The following is a 21524-nucleotide window of genomic DNA, read 5'->3' as shown; positions in this document are numbered from 1 at the left end:
TTTTTTTTTGGTGGTACGCGGGCCTCTCACTGTTGTGGCCTCTCCCGTTGTGGAGCACAGGCTCCGGACGCGCAGGCTCAGCTCCGCGGCATGTGGGATCTTCCCGGACGGGGGCACGAATGCGTGTCCCGTGCATCGGCAGGCGGACTCTCAACCACTGCACCGCCAGGGAAGCCCAGAATCTGCATTTTCAGGGGGCCCATGAGCACATTAAAGTTTGAGAACAGACTTCTGGACTTCCACCTACAGTAAAATAAACATTTTACAATGTGATGGTTTAGGCATACACAATTGAAACAAAGTTTAATGAGGAAATACTTTTACTGCTTTACTTGAAAAAAAAAAAAAGTGCTCACAACTCAGATTTCAGCATCCACTCTTGGGTCGCCACTTGGAGTTTGAAAACCAGCTCTGAAGCACTTAGGAACAGCCCGAAGAGGGTTGTGGGGAAGGGGAGGATGTTGGTGGGGGTGCTTTGGAGAGCGCAGACACTCTCTGCGTTCAGTGACTTTCTGGAACGTGTGCACTTAGTGCTCCGTAGTCAATCTTCAGAGCGGGAACGCGCGAGGCCGCTGAAAGTTTGCCAAAGCCCCGGAGGGGCCGGTCCCGGGGACGTGATTGGCAGCTGCGAGGGAGGGCGAGGACCGGGAGCCGAGACGGGGAGCAGGCTCGGGGCGGCGAGAGGTCCTGCCCAGCTGTTGGCGAGGAGTTTCCTGTTTCCCCCGCGGCGCCCGGGCGAAGTCGTGAGTCACTCGCGCGCCCGGCCCGACGACACTCCGCGCGCGCACCCGCCGGCCGGGCCGGCCTCCCGCGCAGCTCCCCTCGGCCGCCGGGCCCCCCGCGCCTCGCCCACCGCCACCCTCTGCGGCGCCACATCTGGCCGCACCGCTGCCCCGCGCGGGTCCGCAGGGCGCGGCGCGGAGGCGCGGCGTGCACGCTCGGGCCGGTCTATGCGGAGCGGCGGGGGCTGCCATGGGCCGGGGGCTGCTCGGGGGCCTGTGGCCGCTGCACATCGTCCTGTGGACACGCATCGCCAGCACGATTCCGCCGCACGTTCCCAAGTCGGGTGAGTGGCCCCCGCCCGGGCTTGGCGCCGGGGTCCCCGGGGCCCCGCCGGGCTGCGCTTGACAGTCGGCCCTGGAGGCGGGCGGAAGCCGGGACGTGGCCCCGGTGCCCGCGCCCCAGCACCCTGCGCTGGGACGGGTGCGTTTTTCTTTCCAAAGACCAGGAAAGTGGTCTCGGCGGGGGCGCGGGGCGCGCCCGGCCCCCTTTGTGCGGGCAGGAAGGGCGCTGCGTCCCGGGCCGCCCCCACCCCCGGAAAGGGAAGTTTGAGAAGTTGGTGATCGGCGCAGGCAGGACGCGGCCCGGGCGGCCTCCGAGCGAGCGGCGGGCACACCTGGTCCCCGGCCCGGGATCGCCCAGTGCCCCGAAAGGGCAGGGCCCCCATCCTCAGCTCTTGCCCAGGGCCACATGCCCCCGGACCGGCTTTTTGGCCCGGAGTTGCTGTAGCAAAGTTTCAAGAGGGGCGATTGCCAAAGGAAACTTGTCTCGCTCCACTGCGGGCTGGCGTGGATGCGGCAGGGAGTGGGGCTTGTCAGGTGGAAGGCGGAGTATTTACTGAGTGCCTGCTAGGTGCTAGGTGCTGGAGATGTTGCCTGGCGCAGGACAACCCCGTCTTGCGGGCTTGAAGGTTCTGTGCAATTGTTTGGTGGAAATGAAACGGAAAGGTTAAAATCGTAACACCCCCTGCCCACCTGATCTTGGTGTCTAGGAGGTTTTGTGGGGAGAAAAGTGCAGGAATTGAACTCGTAAGTATTTGTTATGCAAAGTACCGAACCCCTGAGACCTTAAAAGTTAGAAATTTTGTAGCTCTTTGCTACAGAACTGAGAACCTGCATCTGGGGTCTGGTAATGGAGTCTTTGGAGTTTTTGTACCTTTCTGGGCCTCAGTCTCCTCATCCGTGAAAGGACATAGTTAGATTTGGATCATTTTACGTTCCCTTCATCTTTAACATCTTTTGTCTCTCTACTCCTTTTTGGTAACTTGGAGATGCCCTGTGTGGATTTGGGATGAAATGTGGAGGATCTGACAGTCCCTGTCACTCTGAGGCACACATTCTGTTTACCAAGGGCCAGAGGCAGACTTACCTTTGGTCTTGTCTAAAAGAAATATGGAACGGTTTCTGCATGGGACATTTCACAGTTCTTGAAGTGGATTGAGAATTTTTAAAAGTTATAATTTTTTACTGAAGGTGGCATGGAGATGGGAGTTTTTAAGATAATGAGGAAGGACTATTGTAAACAAAAAAATCCTAACACAGATTTGAGTTCTACAGTTTAATAAAGTTCCACTGTTTCATCCTTGGATGCTTTCTTACTTTGCAGTACCAGAATGTTCAACTCTCTGATTATACACCAAAGTCTTAAAAACTGAGTTATATTTTGCTAATATTTTAAACGGCACCCTTAATTTTCAGTGTACCTTAAAAATCGTTAAAACTTTTGTTTCAGATTACGAAAGAAGCAAATTAGGGGGCCCTGATTCTGTTAGTCTTTGCTTAGGAGGATAAGATTTATGATTTGCAAATTCCAGACTCAGTAGTTCATGAGTCAGTCTCAGTTCATCTGTATACACACTTTAAAACAATTAGCTTAAAAGCCAGCTGGCTTTTTATTTGGGCTTTTAAACAGTGTTACAAAACCCACAGATTTCATATTGTTATGGAATTAAAGCCACAAAATGGTTGAACTAAGGAATCATTTTGGATTGGTATTCATGTGAAATTACATTTTAAAGATAGTTGAAGGTCAAAGGTAGCTGTAGTGGAGGTGGGAAACCTAATTCCACTTGCATTTAATTTTCTATGGAAGTAAATGGTTTCAGGATTTTCCTAACGTAATTGGTAATCTGTCACTACATTTTTCAAAATATCTTAATGCATGGTAAGGTAAGAGGAAATGAGATTGTTCACAGCCTTCTCTTAGGTTACTTAAAAAATCCGTCTTATATTTAGTATATTGACAAGTGAGCCAAGGACTTCAGTATAAGAGCAAACTTCACTAAGATACATACTTAAAGGTATTTTAGTTTTTGTTTTTGCCTTAGTAGATTCACTCTTCGTAAATGCCCAAAATTAAGTAATTGCTCTTTGGGGGAAAACTTTAAATGTTTGAAAACTTTTCAGATCTGAAAAATATAACTTTTACTTTTCGAATACCTAACAGGAGATCCTTGTTGAGGACTCAATGTTGGTAAAAGTGTTGTACGGATAAATTTCTTTCCCCAAATCACTGCTGATTTTGTCAGGGTTCTGGAAACTGCTAGGTCCAGAATTTGATCTTTGGTCTATTTGCTTTTGTTCCCAGAAAGCACATTTTTCACCTCTAGGCCATTTATTTTTAACTAGTTATGGTTTCTATAAGATACTCATCACATTTTGGATTCCTTGCCTTTATTTATTTATTTATTTATGTATTTTTGGCCACATTGGGTCTTAGTTGCTGCGCGTGGGCTTTTTCTAGTTGCGGCGAGTGCGGGGGCTACTCTCTGTTGTGGTGCGCGGGCTTCTCATTGCGGTGGCTTCCCTTGTGGAGCACGGGCTCTAGGCGCATGGGCTTCAGTAGTTGTGGCACGCGGGCTCAGTAGTTGTGGCGCACGGGCTTAGTTGCTCCGTGGCATGTGGGATCTTCCTGGACCAGGGCGTGAACCCATGTCCCCTGCATTGGCAGGCGGATTCTTAACCACCGTGCCACCAGGGAAGTCCCTCCTTGCCTTTTTTTCAAGGTAGCACCCCACCTTGAAATGATGAGTCCTCATTGCTGTCTGTGGAGCCAGCATACCTGCTACATGGTCTGCATTTCAGTTTTCAATACAACTTTTAAAAGTTTTCTTTTTTTTTTTAACCATATTTTTCCAATTAAGAATGACACTTCATTGGTGCCATTGCAGAAAGTGGCCATTACCCATTCTTTCTTCTCAGCAGTATCTATAGAATGTCACTTTTTGCCAGGCAGGAGGCTCAGACCTGGAAACAGTATTCTGAGTGAATAAGACAGGTCTGGTCTTTGCCTCCATTGAGTCTAACATATGGGGGGTGTGTTGAGGCCCAGAGAAGCATGTATATTTTAACCCTGTGTACTTGGAAGCGTTATTGACTCTAGACCTCTTTGTCAAAAGCCCACTCTGTTGGGTGTTGAGTGTTTCCTTCCATTCCCTCCACTGTCCCTCTGAATGTGTTTTTCATTGATCTGTTCTTTTCTGTGCCTGCCTTATTCCGGGCCCCCAGTTGGGCCACCTCACTTTTGTTCAAGCTGCTGTCTGTCTGGAACTCCTGCTACCCTGGATAATTTAGATTCATCTTTTAAGACTTAAGTGTCATTCTTAAGCAAACCTGCTTTCAATGCCCTGGGTGGAGCTAAAGTTTCCCTCCTCCCGGGGAAAGGCCTCTGTTTTCGCTGCTAACAATAGTAAGGCAGAATTAGCTCTTGATGAGACTCCCTTACCCATTCTCTCAAAGGCACTGGGTTTGTTCCACTCATTTCTCTGTCTCCAGGGTCTCTGGCAGTGCCTGGCATATCACTTAGCACCGAGGAAATGCTGAGTTGAACCTCCATTCATTCATCCTCCTAGAGGCACCGCAAGTCAGCCGAGCATTTCCACAACCAGGCAGTCACTATTTATTGGGTGTTTGGTCTGAATGGTAAAGTCTTTATTGAGAATAGTTTGGCTTTGATCTCAATAGGTAGTTTGGCTGTTTTATACTGTGCTATTGGTTCTTTTATTCTGATGACCTATGGAAAAAGATGACAAACATGTCAGCTTCTGACAGACATGATGGAAAGCTGCTAGAAGTTTTCATCCAACCTCTTTAGCTGTACATTTGAATTCATGTAGGGCATTCAAAGCCATTGCAAAACTTTTTCAAAGTCTTACCAAAGACATTTGCCAGTGAATACTGAATCTTCTCTCTTTTTTTTTCTAGAAGGTTGTTGAAAGGAGACTTTCATTAAAAATGAAGTGCCGAAATCTAAACTTAGCTTTGAAGTTTCTTTTTTCATCAGGGTCTTCTGTTTTGGTTTATAAGCAGTGAAGTGAGTTGGTCTAAGGGAAGTGCAGTCCTGGGGCAGCCGCTATCTGCAGAAGAGCAGTGTGGCTATTATTTAGGTCTGATGCAAACCACCGGAACAGTTTAAAATAGGGTGTGGAGGAAAAGTCCTTCCTGGCTACAGCATGGCATTATTTAGCCAATTTCCACAGAAAAGCATAACTCTGTCACCTTGTTGGCTTCTGCCCTCAGGGGCCTTCTGTACAGTTTAGCAGATTAACTCATGATTTTCAGTAGAGATGATTTAGCAGATAGGTATTAGCAGCAAGAATGCTCACCATTTGTTTTGCACTCCTTTCCCTTGTAATATGTTGCTTCCTACCTACTTGTGGCTTCTGACCAAGGTGGGATAACGATGATTCTCCTTCTTGCCTGGCGTGTCATGAGGGTTGGGAAGCCAAGCAGGTAAGTTGGCTCATCTCAAGGACAAGTGGGGAGAAGGGAGAAGTAACATTTGAGAACCTGTTCTGAGCCAGCTGCCTGACATTATTATCTAATTTAATCCTCAGAAGAAACCGACAAGATAATTTTCATTACCTTTATTTTATAAATGGAGAAGATAGAATCTGCACAAAGCAACTTGACGTTTGCCTCTGTGTGTGTGTGTGTGTGTGTGTTTTCTAACCTTGTCTTCCTTGTGTTTTGCTTTGCCCTTTTCCCTGGTGTATCTGTGTGTATGTGTGTTGGGATAGAAGTTAGGGAGTGAGTAAAGGGATATCATATTCAAGAAAGGGGAACTTACCATCTAATATCCATTCAATGCCCCTGAGATCATGATTTGCTTTGCTTGCATGATCTGCCTCCTTCCTGATTGTCACCTGTTTGTCATTGTCCTACAGAAAATCAGGATAGGGTAGAGTCTCTTTGCCCAAGAAAACTCTTCTGTTCCTAGTCTGATAATGGCGTCTTGGTGGTGGGACCCACTGCGGGTGACCTGTGCCTTGTCCATTGACAAGCAGCTGGACATGCGCTGTTTTCAGAGATACATACTGGCAACCCCAGATTCCAGGCATGTAGGACCAGCGTCTGTGTACAGACCTTGAACAAGCTGCTGGGGAGGGTGGGAAGAGTAGAATTTATCCAGTATCACAAAGGGGGATGATTTGACTTTTAGAAAACTTGTAGGTGGTCAATATTCTTCTCCTCCCAAAAGGATCTGTCTTTTATTTGCCATAATCAGCTTTTTAGGTCTTGGCACTCAACATGGAGCAACTGCCTCCTTGTCTGTGGTCAATTTAGGATCTCCTGCTTGACCTCTTTAGGGTTTCCTAGCATCTGTGTTTTGTTCGCAGGGCTGAAGCTGTAGATCATTAGAATGGACTTAGCTCAGGGCAATTGCATGTGATGGGTGAGATTGCATCTGGGGAAGGCTGCCTGCTCTCAAGATAAGCGGCTCTTTTTTATTTTTGCTCCTTTCTGATGAGATATCCCCCCCCCCCCCATTTTTCTGCTCAGTTAAAATATAGGCCTAGTATACGGGCAAAAGGAGCCTCTGCCCTGGGATTTAGAGGGAACTACTTTTATTGTTCTCTGGTCAGCCCCTGTCTATGGGGTGAGGAGACTCCTGGGCCTCTGAGTCCAAAGTCTCCCCTTTATAGGTCAGTTTCAGGTACCTGGAAACCCAAAATACGCTGCTCGGATGGCCGTGGACCAACTTTTACAGCCTACATGGACCTTTGGACCCATCTTCCTGAGGGCCTTTGTAGCCACTGGTCTATGGGCCTGAGGGGTGGCGAAGGGACAGCCGTGTATGTGTGGGGTGTGGGGGGGTGTGAGTGTTAAAACTTGGGTGTTTTACATGTCACAAGGTCCCTCTTGGTGCCAGATGGAGCAGCCAGTGGAAAGAGGAAGGTAGATTGTTGGCCAGGTCTGGGACAGTGGTTCCCCAGTTCCAGGGCTGGTCTCTGAGCAGGTCAAGAGTTTGAAGTTGAACTTGGTCTTTTCTAAGACGTTATGGAGGTGCATTTGTCAATCAAGGTAGAAGGATAAAACCTACTTTATTGAACAGTTTGTCAGTGTGATTTATAACTTTCAATATTCTGACCTGTGGTCTGCGGGCCACCATTTGTCCCCCCGCCCTGGGTCTTCCAACGCTGGGGATTGATCTGCACCAACACCACGCCTTTGCAGACGTATTAGGTACAAAATTAGTTATTGTTGATTATATCATATTTTCCCTGGAGTAGAGAGATTGCTCATTAATGAAAAAGCTAAGAGTTTGGCTGTAATCATAGTGGTGTATTTCCTTGGGGAAATTCAGTTTTTCATGGCTTATCTTTTCCTGCAGGAAACTTCAGCTGTATTCATTTGACTTGTTCTATCCAGGATTTCACTTACACAGTTTCTTTAAGATTTCCCAGTGCCTTGGTTGCATTTCCTCTGGGTATTGGGAACATGAGGCAAGGCACAGCTTATCTGGATGTCTTCTTCTCCTACTGTAAATGTTTTATTTGAGTGATCCATGGCCTTCTCAAGCCTTTTTAAGGAAACAAGAATATCAGAACAGATAAAGAAGTAAAAAGCTGTTAAGATACTATACAAGGTATAGGATTGTGAAAACTGCATTGCAGGGAGCTGGGGGCTTGGCAGAACAACCATGAGTATCTTTGAAGGAAAATACAGAGTCAGGTTCATATTTTCAATATTTGCCACTTTATCTGTTAAAGTTGTAAATCGTCATGGAGGATTCATGGGCTGTGGCAGGAAATTCACTCTGCTGCTTTGTGGATGGCTGCTGGTGATTCTAAAACTCTGCAGAACTTTCCTATGGAAGGAGATGACAGTGGCTCATGCCGCTCTGAATGGTGTTAATATCTCAAGGAAGCTTCACTCGAGAGATTTTGTGGGCAGGTTTCCTGATAATGCATAGTAATGATTGTAGCTGCACTAACTGCTGCTGCCTGGACCATGTTGAGCACTTCATGTGTATTATTTAACCTCCAAACAACTCTACAAGGTCGACTTTATAATGCTCATTGTAAGTCCTCTAGAGATCAGGGAAATTAAGGCCACTCAATTAGCAAATGATTTAGGCTGGGGTTGAACCTGAGATGGTCTGGTTTGGGGACCTAGACCCTAAGTGCTAGGCTCTACTGGACCAGGCCGCCTCGATTGATACAAACCACTTCTCCATTATAGCGTGGGTGCTGGGAGACTCTAGGGGTTAAGAGAAATAATGGTGAGATCCAACATTTTTCTAAGGCTTTGGTGTTTTTCATATGTTATCCCATGTAATTTCTTTAGGTAAATAAAATAACGTTTGATCCACACACCAGGTAGTCACATGTTAGGCCTGTCTTGTGACTTTGATGGGAAAATGAAATATACACATCAGGTGATACAGTCCTGGCTGAATCATGGCATAGTTATGCCATCAAGGAATTTAGTAGGTATTCTGAATAGAACAGGCACTTTATTTGGAAGAATTGGGGGAATTCAAGGATGCATAAGTAGGTGGGGGTTATATATGGTGTGCCAAGGTGGATTTACCATGATGTGGATGGAACCTCAAGGCTTCTCCCTGGTGCAGGCCCCCCTCCTGGCTCTGGGAGGGGCCCTGGCAATGTGGTTAACGAGTGTTATCAAGGTAGAGAATATTTAAGTCATCTTGCGATGCCCTGAATATTACAGCTCACCTGTAAAAGCAACTTCATAGAGGTTTTCCCAAATTTGGAGGCAACCCAAAACATTTATATGACATTACTTATGAGTTATGAAGCTGGAAAAAACTTCCAAGTTATCTCAAGAATAAATTTACAAATTCTGATCAACAGTTCTAGAGGAAAGGTTGAATTATTTTAAATTTTCTCTAAAGAGAATACCGTGAAATATCATTGGAAGAGGTGATCAAAGAGAATGTAACCAAAAAATGTAGCAATAATATTTCAGAGGTGTATCAGGCAGTTAATTAATAAAAATATTTGTTTTCTTTTAACTTTTATATTTGTGGTAACTGCAGCTTCTCAAAATTTGTAATGTGTAAGATGCCACTCTAAATTCTAAATATTCTCTTTCATACCTAAATTTCTATTCTTAATTTTTACATTCTTTTTCTTAACGAGTGCCCCTGAAATTTATAAGCTTCGACTTCCACAAGACCTGACTACATGCCTAACGGCAGGATTTGCTGGTTGGCTTAGAAAATAAATTCAAAGTGCTCCTCATCCCCAACCCCATCCAAATACTCTGGAGTCTGCATTGTTACATCACCAAACCAAAACGTTTTTTTTCCTAACCTCTTCATCATTTTCCTAGTTTAGAGGCCCCATACCAAACAGAAAAGAAGTTGCAAATACGTAATTATCACAAAACCTTGATCGTGAATGATCTAATCCAGCTGTGACCCTTAGTTTGAGATTAAGAATCTGCCTCGGAGACAGCTGGTGAAGATTAAACCCTGTCATACTAGCAATCAAGGTGTCTGGGGGACCTGGTTACCTCCTTTGGTCTCCCTGGGTCTCATTTTTCTTCTGTGTATAGTGACAAGCACTGAACTAGATGAGATTTTTAGCTTTTTATGTTCCAAAGTGTTTCATTCTGGATGTTAGTAAAGGAAATCATTGTTGTCCACTTAGAAAACATAATCCTTAGCTAATCAAAATAGAAAACTATCGAACGCATCACAGGTTGGAAGTAACGAATACCACAAACATCCAGTTGGAGTTTGTTGGAGACAACTGCTGTTTAAAAAAGAAACAGAAGCCACGTTTATTTTGAAATGTTCCTAGTGCAGGTGCCTGAGCAGACATCCTCACTAAAGAGCATGTTTACTGCAGCTCCCGCTTTCTCCTTGCTGAAGAAAGGCTGTCTTGGTTTGGGTGGGAATACGGTTTCCCTCTGGTTAATTACAGTGTTTGCATCCTCTCCTTTCTTTGAGCTGGTGAGAATGTCTGTGAAGGTTTTTCCTAAGTTAGAGAATTATGAAATGCTTTGCTATGTCTGGGAAAAGAAAGAAAGCCCTAAAGGAGCGTCTATGTTTTTTTGGGAAAAGAAAGGAAACTTGTCTGAATATAGTCTTGTCTTGCCTTTCAAAAATTTCTCCACCTCTTTTCTTAAAATATTCTCAGAAAAGACAGAATTTGCTCCAGATTGGCAGTTTTCAGACTGCTGTTTTAGGCAGGGGAGTAGCTGTGAGTCCTATAATCGCATTTCTGTATAGTCAGCAGTGGAGGAATCTTCTAACTATTGCTTTGAGGATGGTCTTGTTGTTATAGCTCACGTTTATGTTTTATTCTCTAAAACCCATAGTATTAGGCAAAAAGAAAAAAAAAAAAAAAAGACCGTATGTGAAAAGGGACAAAAACACCCAATAGTAACATTTTGTATTCAGTATTCTGGAATCCCTTGAAGTTCATTGTTCGTAAAATACTTTCTAACACTCTCAACACACCCTGAGCACTCTTACTTTTATTCTTATAATTTCTTTCTTGTCATCTCTTATTTATTCTAATGAGCAGCGGGCCAGCCAGCCTTTTCCTCTGTGTCCTCTTCTATTTTCCATCCCCTCCCCTTGCAGCCCTGCTGGCTCTACTTTCTCACTCTCCAGGAGCCTCATTCTCCTTTTCACATCATTTTTCATGACTTATAGTATGCCTTGAGGCCCGAATCTTGAGCTCAAAAATGATGCCTTTCTACCATCCCCTGATAACAAAAACTAAAGATGTTCCAGTACTTTACTACTCAAAGGGTGGTCCAGCCGCCTGCAGGATCAGCATCACTGAGGGTTATGGGAAATGCAGAATGTTGGGCCCCTCCCCAGACCTATTGCATTGAATCTGCATTTTAACAAGACCCCCAAGTGATTCATGTGTGCATTGAAGTTTGAGAAGCACTGTTGTAACAGCGTGAAAACCTTTCCACAGGGGTGTCAAGTGCAGAGATTCCAGTGTGTCAGATCAGACTTGTTTCTGTCCCTGAGGAAGAGAAGGATTCAAGGAAGGGTTGCTGCCCATGTTATGAAGGTGCTTCGACTCCTCCTCAGCTACAGGGCCCATTTTAACTGGGGGTGAGTAATGCTCTAAGGCTAGCAGGAGAGAGATTTGCTGAGGGCAAGTCAGTTAATGAGTGGGTTTTAACCCACCTCTTTTCCCAAAGCATCCTTCTTGGCTGCTTCCTCCACTGACTGTCCCTTGACCACCAAGTGTAGCTCCCAGGAATCCTTTTCTCTGCTGAACTCACACCATTTATCATGTTTACTCCTTAGGTGTTTAATCACAGACCACCTTGACATCTGTAGGCCTTTAATCAGTTTGGAGCTATTACACCTGGGCATTGCTTAAAATATGTCGCACTCCCTTGTATACAAAGTATGTCTCCAATAAATTACTGAATTAATGTCAGGTTTTTCAGGAAGTGGTTCTACTTTTCAACATTAAAAATAAAAACCCTCCTTTTGTCTTGAGAAAGTTATTTGGTCAGTGCTCTGTGAGGACTCAATTTTTCTTGAATCTTTCAACGTTAATTTTAGACTGTTCTGAGAGCCCCACGGCTGGCTTTCTCACTGATGAGCTCCTGTATTTTACTGAACATAAGGCCATGTTTGCACCTCAGTTACTTTTGTCTTCAAGAATTATGGGTCCCTGTCAGTTGCAACAACCGGTTCTCACAACTACTTTCTGGCTTTTCCAAATAATTTTATTTTCGGACTTTCTTTTTTTCTTTTGACATCTTACTTGGCAGAAACAAAGAAAACACTTGCCATTGCAACCTGGTCTCATGTTGCTTCCTGTTCCATCAGATCTCAACTTATTTATCAGAATAACTTTCAAATTTTAATACCTAGAGTCTCTTAATCAGACATTATTTACAACAGGAACATAGTTACAGGAAATGCATTTTTGCTCTTAAATTATGCTACCACAATGCAAGTCTGAACTCTTGTTTTCTGTCATCTGTAAGGATCTCCTCGTTGGTTTCTGCCTGTGGACACCCTTCATCTCTTCAATACACAATACGTTGCCATCAGTTAACTCTGCCCCTCAGATGTCATGTTGAATAGGTGACCTGCTGGAAGCCTTCTGTGGATCCTGTCCATGGATCCTAGGTGATTGCCTGGCCCTTGCTTCCTTTTTGAGGTCAGGGCTGCATCCCTGGCTCCTAGGACACAGAGAAGGGCCCCAGCATAAGTTAGATCACCGGAGGCCTGGATGGTGCCAGCCTCTCCCCCAGCCCCCTTTCTGTCCTCGTGCATCCTCAGGCCCTGGTTTTACTCAGCTTTTCTAACCTGTGACTCTCCTGCTCCCCACAATTTTCCCATTCTCTCTTCATGCCCTACAGCACCTTTGTTCCTTTGAACCAATGCTTGGCTGAACCCCACTTCTTCTGTCAGATCTGCAGTTGGATTTGTCCTGTTTCTCCCCTTCACAGCCTCTCCATCAGGCCTGGCTTCCTCTCGGGCGGCCGTGGTAGGAAGCTCCCTGTGGCTGGACGTGTGTGTGTTTTAACTCCCTTCCTAGAAGGAAAGCTCTTTGAGGGAGAACAGTCTGTCTGATTCTTCCCTGGCGCTCAGCATGCATTGTCACTAAAAGATTGTTGCTGTTTGGAATTTGTTGCTTTTAAAGGCCAGGGACAGTGCTTATAAATCCAACGTGGGGGTGACAAGATTTTTTTTTTTTGCTAGACTGCCTGCCTTTCCCCCAAGTGTGTCGTCAAGGGCTTTGTTATTTATAGCCATGTGTGGTGGTGTGTGAGAGAACCATGGGCTTGTGGGAAATCTCGAACATTCTGATTTGTGTAAGTTGCTCTTTACAGTGGAGGTTTTCTGTGTGTTCAGCCTTTATTTTCTGTGAATTCAGGGGAGCTGCAGTCTGTGGGTGTGGAGGGCTGTTGTTTCTCCATCCATCACAGCCGGCCTTTGATTCATTTATCTTCTGTGTGCATCTTTTAGAGGGTCAATGTGTTATGACCGCAGAGGCCAGGAAAAGTCAGAAAGCAAATCATACCACCTGATTTAGGACGGTTTTTGTTTTGTTTTGTTTTGTTTTTTTGTATTGTTTTTTTTGCCAGTCCTGCTTTTCATTTTCTGACTCGTACGTTATTTCCTGTGTTGGGATGGCTGGAGAAGGGGCCGTTGAATAGAGGGGTATTGGGGCAGTGCAGAGTGGCTGAAGACATCCTTCCACCTGCCTGATGCAAAACATCCCACATACAAGGGGGCTCCTGGTTGCAGTTTTGGGAAAGCCCTGGTAAAACAGCACATGCGGGCTTCCCTGGTGGCGCCGTGGTTGAGAGTCCGCCTGCCGATGCAGGGGACGTGGGTTCGTGCTCCGGTCTGGGAAGATCCCACATGCCGCGGAGCGGCTGGGCCCGTGAGCCATGGCCGCTGAGCCTGCGCGTCCGGAGCCTGTGCTCCGCAACGGGAGAGGCCACAACAGTGAGAGGCCCACGTACTGCAAAAACAAACAAACAAACAACCAAAAAAACCACAGAAAAACCAGCACATGCTCAGGAGACTTAGGTAGGAAGGCTGCCTTAGATGGGCGCTTAATATGGATGGGTCTCCAAGGAAGGCCTGGAAGGTCTCAGCACCTCCATCACTGTGGTCTCCACAGCCCCCTGCTGTCTAGGCTCCATCACTAGTGTGCTTCCTGGGTCAGCACGGCTTCCAGACACATCTCCCCTCCTTTCCAGCTGAGTCATCATCCCTGAACCCTCCTCTGTGGAAATTCTGGGGCAGACTTCATAAAATTATGTAGACATGCATTAGCAATACCCTCTCTGCTTTATCCATGGGGGAAAAGGAGGCGAAATAAGAAATTTGTGTCTTAATATTTCTGTGGCACTGATTAGGCAGAGAATACTTTTTTTTTGGAATTTTATTTTATTTTTTTTTATACAGCAGGTTCTTATTAGTTATCTATTTTACACACATCAGTGTATACATGTCAATCCCAGTCTCCCAATTCATCCCACCACCACCTCCCACCCCACCACTTTGCCCCCTTCGTGTCTATACGTTTGTTCTCTACATCTGTGTCGGCAGAGAATACTTTTAATTTGATGTACTGTTGGTGAGCTCTCAAAACTGTTGAAAACATGAATCTTCCAAGATTTTGATGGTGGTGTTGGTGGGGATGTTTGTGGCAATTATAGAATCACTTATGTTTATTCAGCGCTTTGCAAAGCAGTTTGTCAAACTCAGAGTGTTTCCTAACCAGTTTGTGAATGAGATGCTTCTCGTGTCTTCAGAGCCCAGGAGGGAATCTGGTTTCTTAACAGTTCAGTGGTTACTTCTTGAATAACTGTTGGAGCTCCAACGAACTTGAACACCCTCTGCTCTAAGCCTATTGGCTTTGCTTTTCTTTTGTGTAAAAGCAATGGACTGAATGTTAGGTGTCTATGTTACTTGTGTTCTGCCAGTCAAAGCAGTTTTGCTCTTCTCTGTGTGTCTTTATTTATACATTTAGCTTTAAGTTTTGGAAACTGAAGTCCCAGACAATACCTGACCTCTGATACAATGGTCTGTTTTGATGATGACCCGTACTCTAAAATAATTTATGTTCAGGAGAGTTTTTGGAGCAAGCCCCCGAAAAGTCTTGGCACTTTTTAAAAATCATCTTCCCAGGTTACACAAGAAGCCCATGGAAGCAGACATGGCCGTCATGCTTTCTCAGTTGAAGAGTCTTGAAGTTATAAGAAAACCAAGAGATGAGGGTGGTTAGTTGAGGATTGTGCTGGTTGAAAGCAGCCGCATAAACCTCAGGACACTATGGGCTTGTGTGCCTTTTATCAGCAGCGACCAGGGCCGCAGTGGAAGGACCCTATTTCAGCGAACATTTCTGCCAACCGCCCTCTGGTGCATATCTCTTGGGAACGTATACTGTGTCTTTCATTGTTAAAATAGCTGTTAAATGAAAATTAAAAGCACAACAAATGTTGTAAAACTAGTCATTTACCTACTCGTCCAGGCAGATGGAAAACTAGTGCCAGGGAAACAGAAAAGAGAAGTGATTTGAATAACTTTACTATCATTGAGACTGAACACCAGTGGAAAAAATCTAGTCAGATGACTGTGAAGAAGACATACTGACCATGTCTGATTATAATAGTTTTTTAATAATCCCATATGTTCATAGAGTGCTTTGTTATCTGTAAAACACTTTCCCTTGCCTGTCACCTGTAACCTTGGAAACAACCCTCTGAGATGAGTCTAGTTATCCCACTTGACATACGTGGAAACGGAGGCCCAGAAAGGTGAAACCACCCGAGGCATCATAAAGTATCATTTGTCTTTTCATCATTTTACTGTTTTTAGTCATTGTATTCCCTCGCCGCTTAATTTCTAAGTAAACATAAGATCAAAACTCTGGTCCCATTGTGTTTTTATGTTTCCGTAACTGAATTGCAAAAGAGGGGATGGAAGGGTTGGCATCAGAAGCCTTCTTGTTTTGCCTTGAACCTGAGAAGCCGCATTTAGGACTGGAGCGTTACCTTCTGCCAGACATTTCTTTGAGGGTTTTGTCCACCAGTCTTACTGGAGTTCACACTACATCGTGAGTCATTTTCTTTTTCTCCTTTTCTTGTGGGGACAGTTTCTCTTTTAAACACCATGCGGTCTGCTTTCGGAGGGTTATGTCACCATTGTCAGGAGGCAGATGTTGCCGTTTATAAAAACCTGTGGCCATTGCCCCAGTCCTGTAGGTTTGCTCTTCCCCAGAGTTTCGAGGTACATGACATCGTCAGGGATATGGGGGTCTTTATGTAGGAAGGCCCAGAGGTCAAGGACTGTCTGGGGTTCCTTCACAGATCTTCTTAGATTGGCAGAACACGAGTGACATTAGACATGTAATGTTTAGTCAAATGGCTTTGATATTAAAGAAGTTATACCTTGAGGAGTAGCGAAGACTGTGCCTGTGACTGTGACATTTTGAAAGGATTTGGTAAAAAAATGACCTCTTGGCAGAAGCATTATTCAGGCTGCCAGCACACAAAGCTAATTTAGATTCCTGCTTCCTGCACCGTGCTCTATATAAATGTTATTTTCCCCACAACGTAAAAAAAGAAGTTGGGTTGTTTTGTTGTTTTAATTAATTTCGGTTAAGGAAACGCATTAAAGCAGCCCCGTCTGTCTGTCACATGGACCTCTTTTTCTCCCCCACCAGATCCATCAGGATGACTTCCTGGACTCAGGACCGCAGATCATTCTGATCTTTCCTCCTCAGTGAATGTTTCCTAGAACAGATGAGCTTCTTTACATAATGACTGGGTTCATGAATTTGTATTATAATTGGAGAGATCTTCTTCAAACTGTAATACATTTCAGTGTTACCTTTTATGCACTTTCTTTTTTAAAGGGATTTTGTAGTAAATCCTCTGGAATAATACCTTTTATATAATCCTTTTAAAAATTATTGTTTTTACATACTGATTCCTGTGAATGCAAATGTAATTGTACTAAGGAAAATACTCACGTTTTGAACATTTCAGAAATGATCCTTTTTTAGACCTGTCATATAGATGGTGCTCAATATATGTTTGTTTAAATAGAATGAAAAAGAAAAACGTCACAAAGACTAGGAAGAGAAATTACATTGCAGGAACATATTGACTTAAAACATCTTTTTTGTCGTTTTATCTACTTAGCTTTGTGATTTTCTGAAGGAAAAGCTTATCTACAACTGTTACCTCTGATCTAAGGAACTGTGTATCTTATTAACTTCTTTGCTAGTTTCTCTAAAGGGAAATAAGCTTTCTCACGTTCTCGTCTCCTTGAACTCGCTATTCATTTTGCCTCATGGGGTCAGAACACTTGAGAAATTCAGCTTTCTCAGGAAGCCTTCTCCTCAGATCTTTCAAACAGACCTTCCTTTAAGCTTATTGTCCCCTTGTGACTGGCAGAGGATTTCCACCCTTTAAATGATAGTAAATTGTAAAATCTGTGCTTAAAAATTAATCTAAAAATGATCTTCCTGGAAGGAATTTGTACAATAGCATACGAATGCCTTGGGGCCATTGTGTTTATGATCCCTGCCTCATCCCCAAAAAGATGTTTTATGAGTCACATAAGATTGCTTGGGTTGGACTTGACCCTACCTGCATACATTTATAATAAGGTACAGTATTAATACAGTCTGTGATTTTCCTAACAGCAGGGGAAACATGGCTGGTAGGCCTGGCACCTCTGTCCGGTACTGCCATGCCTCCGTCTCTACACCCTAAGTTTGTCCCCAGTGAGTTCTTCACTCCATATAGAATAAATCCTCCCTGAACGGTATTTATGTTTTAAATTCTGGCTGGACATTAGAATCATCTAAGGAGCTTTTTAGATGCCTGAGCCAAACCCCTAAAAGTCCTGATTCATTTGTCCTGGGGTCGGGCGCTGGCATCAGTATTGTTTCAAAAGATCCCCAGATGATTCTCACGTGGAACCCACTCAGCTAGGTTACAAATGGAGAATCTGACCAAGGGACTTACTTGATGTCTCCTAGCAAAGAAGTACCATTTTTTAGGTTCAAAAGCTCACATCTTCTGACTTTAAATCCTGTATAACAAGAGCAAGGTTTCGTCATAGAGCTGTAGGAGAATCAAAATCCCTTTACTTCTGGAAACTCACCTGCAGAGTGGGGTAAATACAGGCCTACCTCACCATAAAGGTGGTTAAAAGTCAAGGCCAAAGGAGGCAGAACTCTCTGGGTTGGGTTGGAGATTGATGACCTTCCAAAGGGGGAAATGGTTGACCTGTGTCTGAAGGGCTGAGTACCACTCAATGGCACCACTGTCCATTTGTTAGCCAGGGTCACACTTCTGCGTTTGCTTCAAGGAAACAGGGGAAGCTGGGAAGACTCCTGCCTGTGATGTGTGCCCACCGAACACACAGAGGCCGTCCTCCAGCTCCCCGACCGCAGCCAAAGTGGGCATCAGCCTGCTGTGGACACTAGGCCTCCTTGGAGAAAAGCCATTCTCCTGGTCACACTCAAGCTCACAGCTGCTGGCAGAGGCACTGAACTCTTTCCGGGGCCTGGGCAGCCACCTTGGGGTGATCCCTTGGCCTTGCACAAGTAGATCTTGGGAGAAGGTAGAAATGCCAGGGGTGAGGAAGGCAGAAGGCGTTAACATATCAAAGGGTTTCTGATAATGGGTTTTTTAGCAGAAAGATAATCAGATTATGGGGGCCTTCAAGGCCAGGCCATGTTGTTTAGGCTTAATTCTCCAGTCACTAGCAAATCATAAGTAGGGGCATGTCATCCTGAAACCATTGCAAGGCCAGGAGTGTGTGATGTTCAGGCAGTGGACCCCTTTCTTCTTTTCCCATCATGCTTCTGCAATGAGCAGAAGACAGGGGAGCCCGTCACAACCTCCCTACGCATCAAGTCAGCTCCTGGACCCTTATTTCTGAACCCATGGTGGGGCTAGGGTTCCACCAGCAGTAGCATTTCATGATTTTTTTTTTTTTTTTTTTTTTTGCCTTACGCAGGCCTCTCACTGCTGTGGCCTCTCCCGTTGTGGAGCACAGGCTCCGGATGCACAGGCTCAGCGGCCATGGCTCACAGGCCCAGCCGCTCCGCGGCATGTGGGATCTTCCCGGACTGGGGCACGAACCCGTGTCCCCTGCATCGGCAGGCGGACTCTCAACCACTGCGCCACCAGGAAAGCCCCTCATGATTTTTTTAAAAAATATATTTTTAAAAATTTTATTGAAGTATAGTTGATTTACAATGTTGTGTAATTTCTGCTACACAGCAAAGCGTTGCAGTTATCATATACATATTATTTTTTATATTCTTTTCCATTATGGTTTATCACAGGATGTTGAATATAGTTCCCTGTGCTCTACAGTAGGATGTTGCTGTCTATCCATTCTATATGTAATGGTTTGCCTCTGCTAACTCCAAACTCCCAATCCTTCCCTTCCCCAAACACTTCATGATTTTTTAAAACAATAGTTCCTTCATTGCACCTCAAAAGATATATAGGGAAGCTCTTAAGAGTCCCAGAACCTTTGGTATCCCCAGCTATCCTTAGGTTCCATCTAGACCTCACTCCATGCACAGCCTGCTGACTCCTCTGAAATATGGTGTGAAGAAACAAACAAGGGCACAGATTCATTAATTCCAAGGGAGCACTTTCTTTTACCAAGTCTCACTCATAAATATTTTCCTGGCATGTCCGCACCACGGGTAACTCAAACATACACTTCATACTTTTAAAAATCTAAAGAATTTAGAGTTTCAATTGAGGAGAGCCTCAAGGGAATCCTTTTATTATATCTGATGCCATTTGAATGGGCCTGAGCCCAGGGAGGTTGGTTTGATTGTACAATATACATAAACCTCTGCAAGGAATTCACTAGAGAAGGATGCCAATAGCCCAGAAACGTGGTATTCAGGGAGCTTTTTACTTCATAATCTCCATGATGTTACTGGGACAAATTATTTAGCTGTCTTGGTGAGCAGCACTGTTTAGTAGAACGTTCTGCAGTGGTGACCATATCTTATATCTGCACTGTCCACTGTGGTAACCATTAGCCACATATGGCTTGAAATGTGGCAGGTGCAACTAAGGAACTGAATTATGTTATTTTATTTCAATCAACTTAAATGTAAATAGCTACATGGGGCTATTGGCTACCATAATGGACAGGACAGTCATATCCTTGAAATTCCCATCCTCCTCAAGTCTTCCAGTGAGGATAATCAGGTCCTTTCTTAGGGGAACAGATTGAATTATTTGCACCTTTCCATTCCTGTCCTTTGGAATTAGAGACTGTCTCTGTCCTGGATCCCTGATATCCTAATGTTTATGGAAATACTCAATAGCAATGCACTCTAATTATAATACCCTCTTTTATTATCTGTGTTTTTAGTTTTAATCTTTAAAGGGCTGGACAAATAGTGTTGTCTTGCAGGAGAAAAATATGCTTAAGGTCTCTGCCCATGGAGAGGTAGGGATCATAAACCATTCCTGCTGGAAAACCAGGTAGAGAAGTTAAAGAGGCAGGTAGAAATCTCAGGGAGAAAACTTGCTCTGAAGGAATGCTTTTCATTGGGTTCAGCTTCCTTCAAAAGCGTCCAGTGGAAGTGGCTTCCCGGAGAGCACTGGGATATTTCCCCTGTGAATAAATTCTCCCCCCTTGGTCACCTCTCTGCTGTGTTCTTCTGGGAACTCACCCTTCTTTGGCGTGCTGTGACTTACACCCTCCCAAAAACCTTGGAAAAAAAAAAAAAAGGCCAGTATTTTTCCTGAAATGTTCATTTCCTTTTGCTATAGGCTCATGTGGGCTTTGAATGGAAACATGATCTGTGTGCCTCGCTCTGCATTTGGTTCCAGCCATTGAAATGGGGTTTAATAAGAACTGTTTGGTACCTTAGGAGTCAGATGGGCCTTATTTTGCGAGCAGTGTATTGTCTTGGGTATAGAGAGATTGGCATCTTGAGAGGTGGCGCCAGCTGACTTGAGCCCTCCCAGGTGCCAGCTTGTTGCAAACCTAGTTTGGTCCATTTTTTTCTCACTTCTGGAACCTTCTGCACTGCCACTCACAGCTTATGGGTTTACTCTGGAACTCTAGTCCCTATCCCTGACTGTCTTCTGTCCCTCCCTCAGTTGTAATACTGCAGATGGCCAATCGTTTAATATAAAACACATTCCTTATGAAGTCAGGATAGTCAGGATGGAGCTTTAATTTCCAAGGACATCTTAGCCAGTATGCACATCTCTCCTGGGGGACTTCTTTTCTGGTTCTGCCCTGCTTCTCCTTCCATATCCCTTGGAGCCTTTGATTTCAGAGCTCCTTGGAAGCTGAGGAACCCAGGTTTTTTTGGATTTCTTTAGATCAGTGTTGTCCGGTTGACCTTGCTGCTATGATGAAAATGTTCTAAATCTAGCCTGGCCACATGCAACTACTAAGCCTCTGAAAATGGCTAGTGCTGCTTGAAACTGGAGGTGTGATTTTATTTAACTTTAGTTAATTTAAATCAAAATGTCAGCAGCTGTGTGTGCTCCTGGCACCAGGTTACACAGTGCAGCCCCGTATAATGTCCTTGAACTTCAGAACAGTGCGTTGGAAAGAAGCACCTTCTCACGGCTGCCCCTGGTCCTCCACCTTTGTGAGCCAGCTCTTCCTGGGAAAGAAACTCTCTTTGACTTCTTTTTAAAAAATGTTATTGGGGGCTTCCCTGGTGGCGCAGCGGTTGCGCGTCCGCCTGCCGATGCAGGGGAACTGGGTTCGCGCCCCGGTCTGGGAGGATCCCACATGCCGCGGAGCGGCTGGGCCCGTGGGCCATGGCCGCTGGGCCTGCGCGTCCGGAGCCTGTCCTCCGCAACGGGAAAGGCCGCAGCAGAGGGAGGCCCGCATACCACAAAAAAAAAAAAAAAAAAAAAAAATAAAAATGTTATTGAAGGGACTTCACTGTGGCACAGTGGTCAAGAATCTGCCTGCCAATGTAGGGGACATAGGTTCGAGCCCTGGTCTGGGAAGATCCCACG

At 44.8% G+C, this 21524-nt stretch overlaps 1 protein-coding gene across 3 annotated transcripts in view; it reads left to right on the top strand.

Moving 5' to 3' along the window:
- Positions 1-890: 890 nt before the first annotated feature.
- Positions 891-21524, top strand: part of TGFBR2 (transforming growth factor beta receptor 2) — a 101020-nt gene continuing 80386 nt past the window's right edge. For all 3 annotated transcript variants that reach the window (XM_024116499.3, XM_028478436.2, XM_028478435.2), the window contains exon 1: positions 891-1066. In XM_024116499.3, coding sequence (XP_023972267.1) covers positions 973-1066 — 94 coding nt within the window. In that variant the 5' untranslated portion in view covers positions 891-972. The remainder of the gene's footprint in view (positions 1067-21524) is intronic.

The sequence above is a fragment of the Physeter macrocephalus genome, chromosome 18, assembly GCF_002837175.3.
Source record: "Physeter macrocephalus isolate SW-GA chromosome 18, ASM283717v5, whole genome shotgun sequence".
NCBI classification, from domain to species: domain Eukaryota; kingdom Metazoa; phylum Chordata; class Mammalia; order Artiodactyla; family Physeteridae; genus Physeter; species Physeter macrocephalus.
The sequence above is the reverse complement of the archived record's forward strand: the minus strand, read 5'-3'. Positions and strand labels throughout refer to the sequence as shown.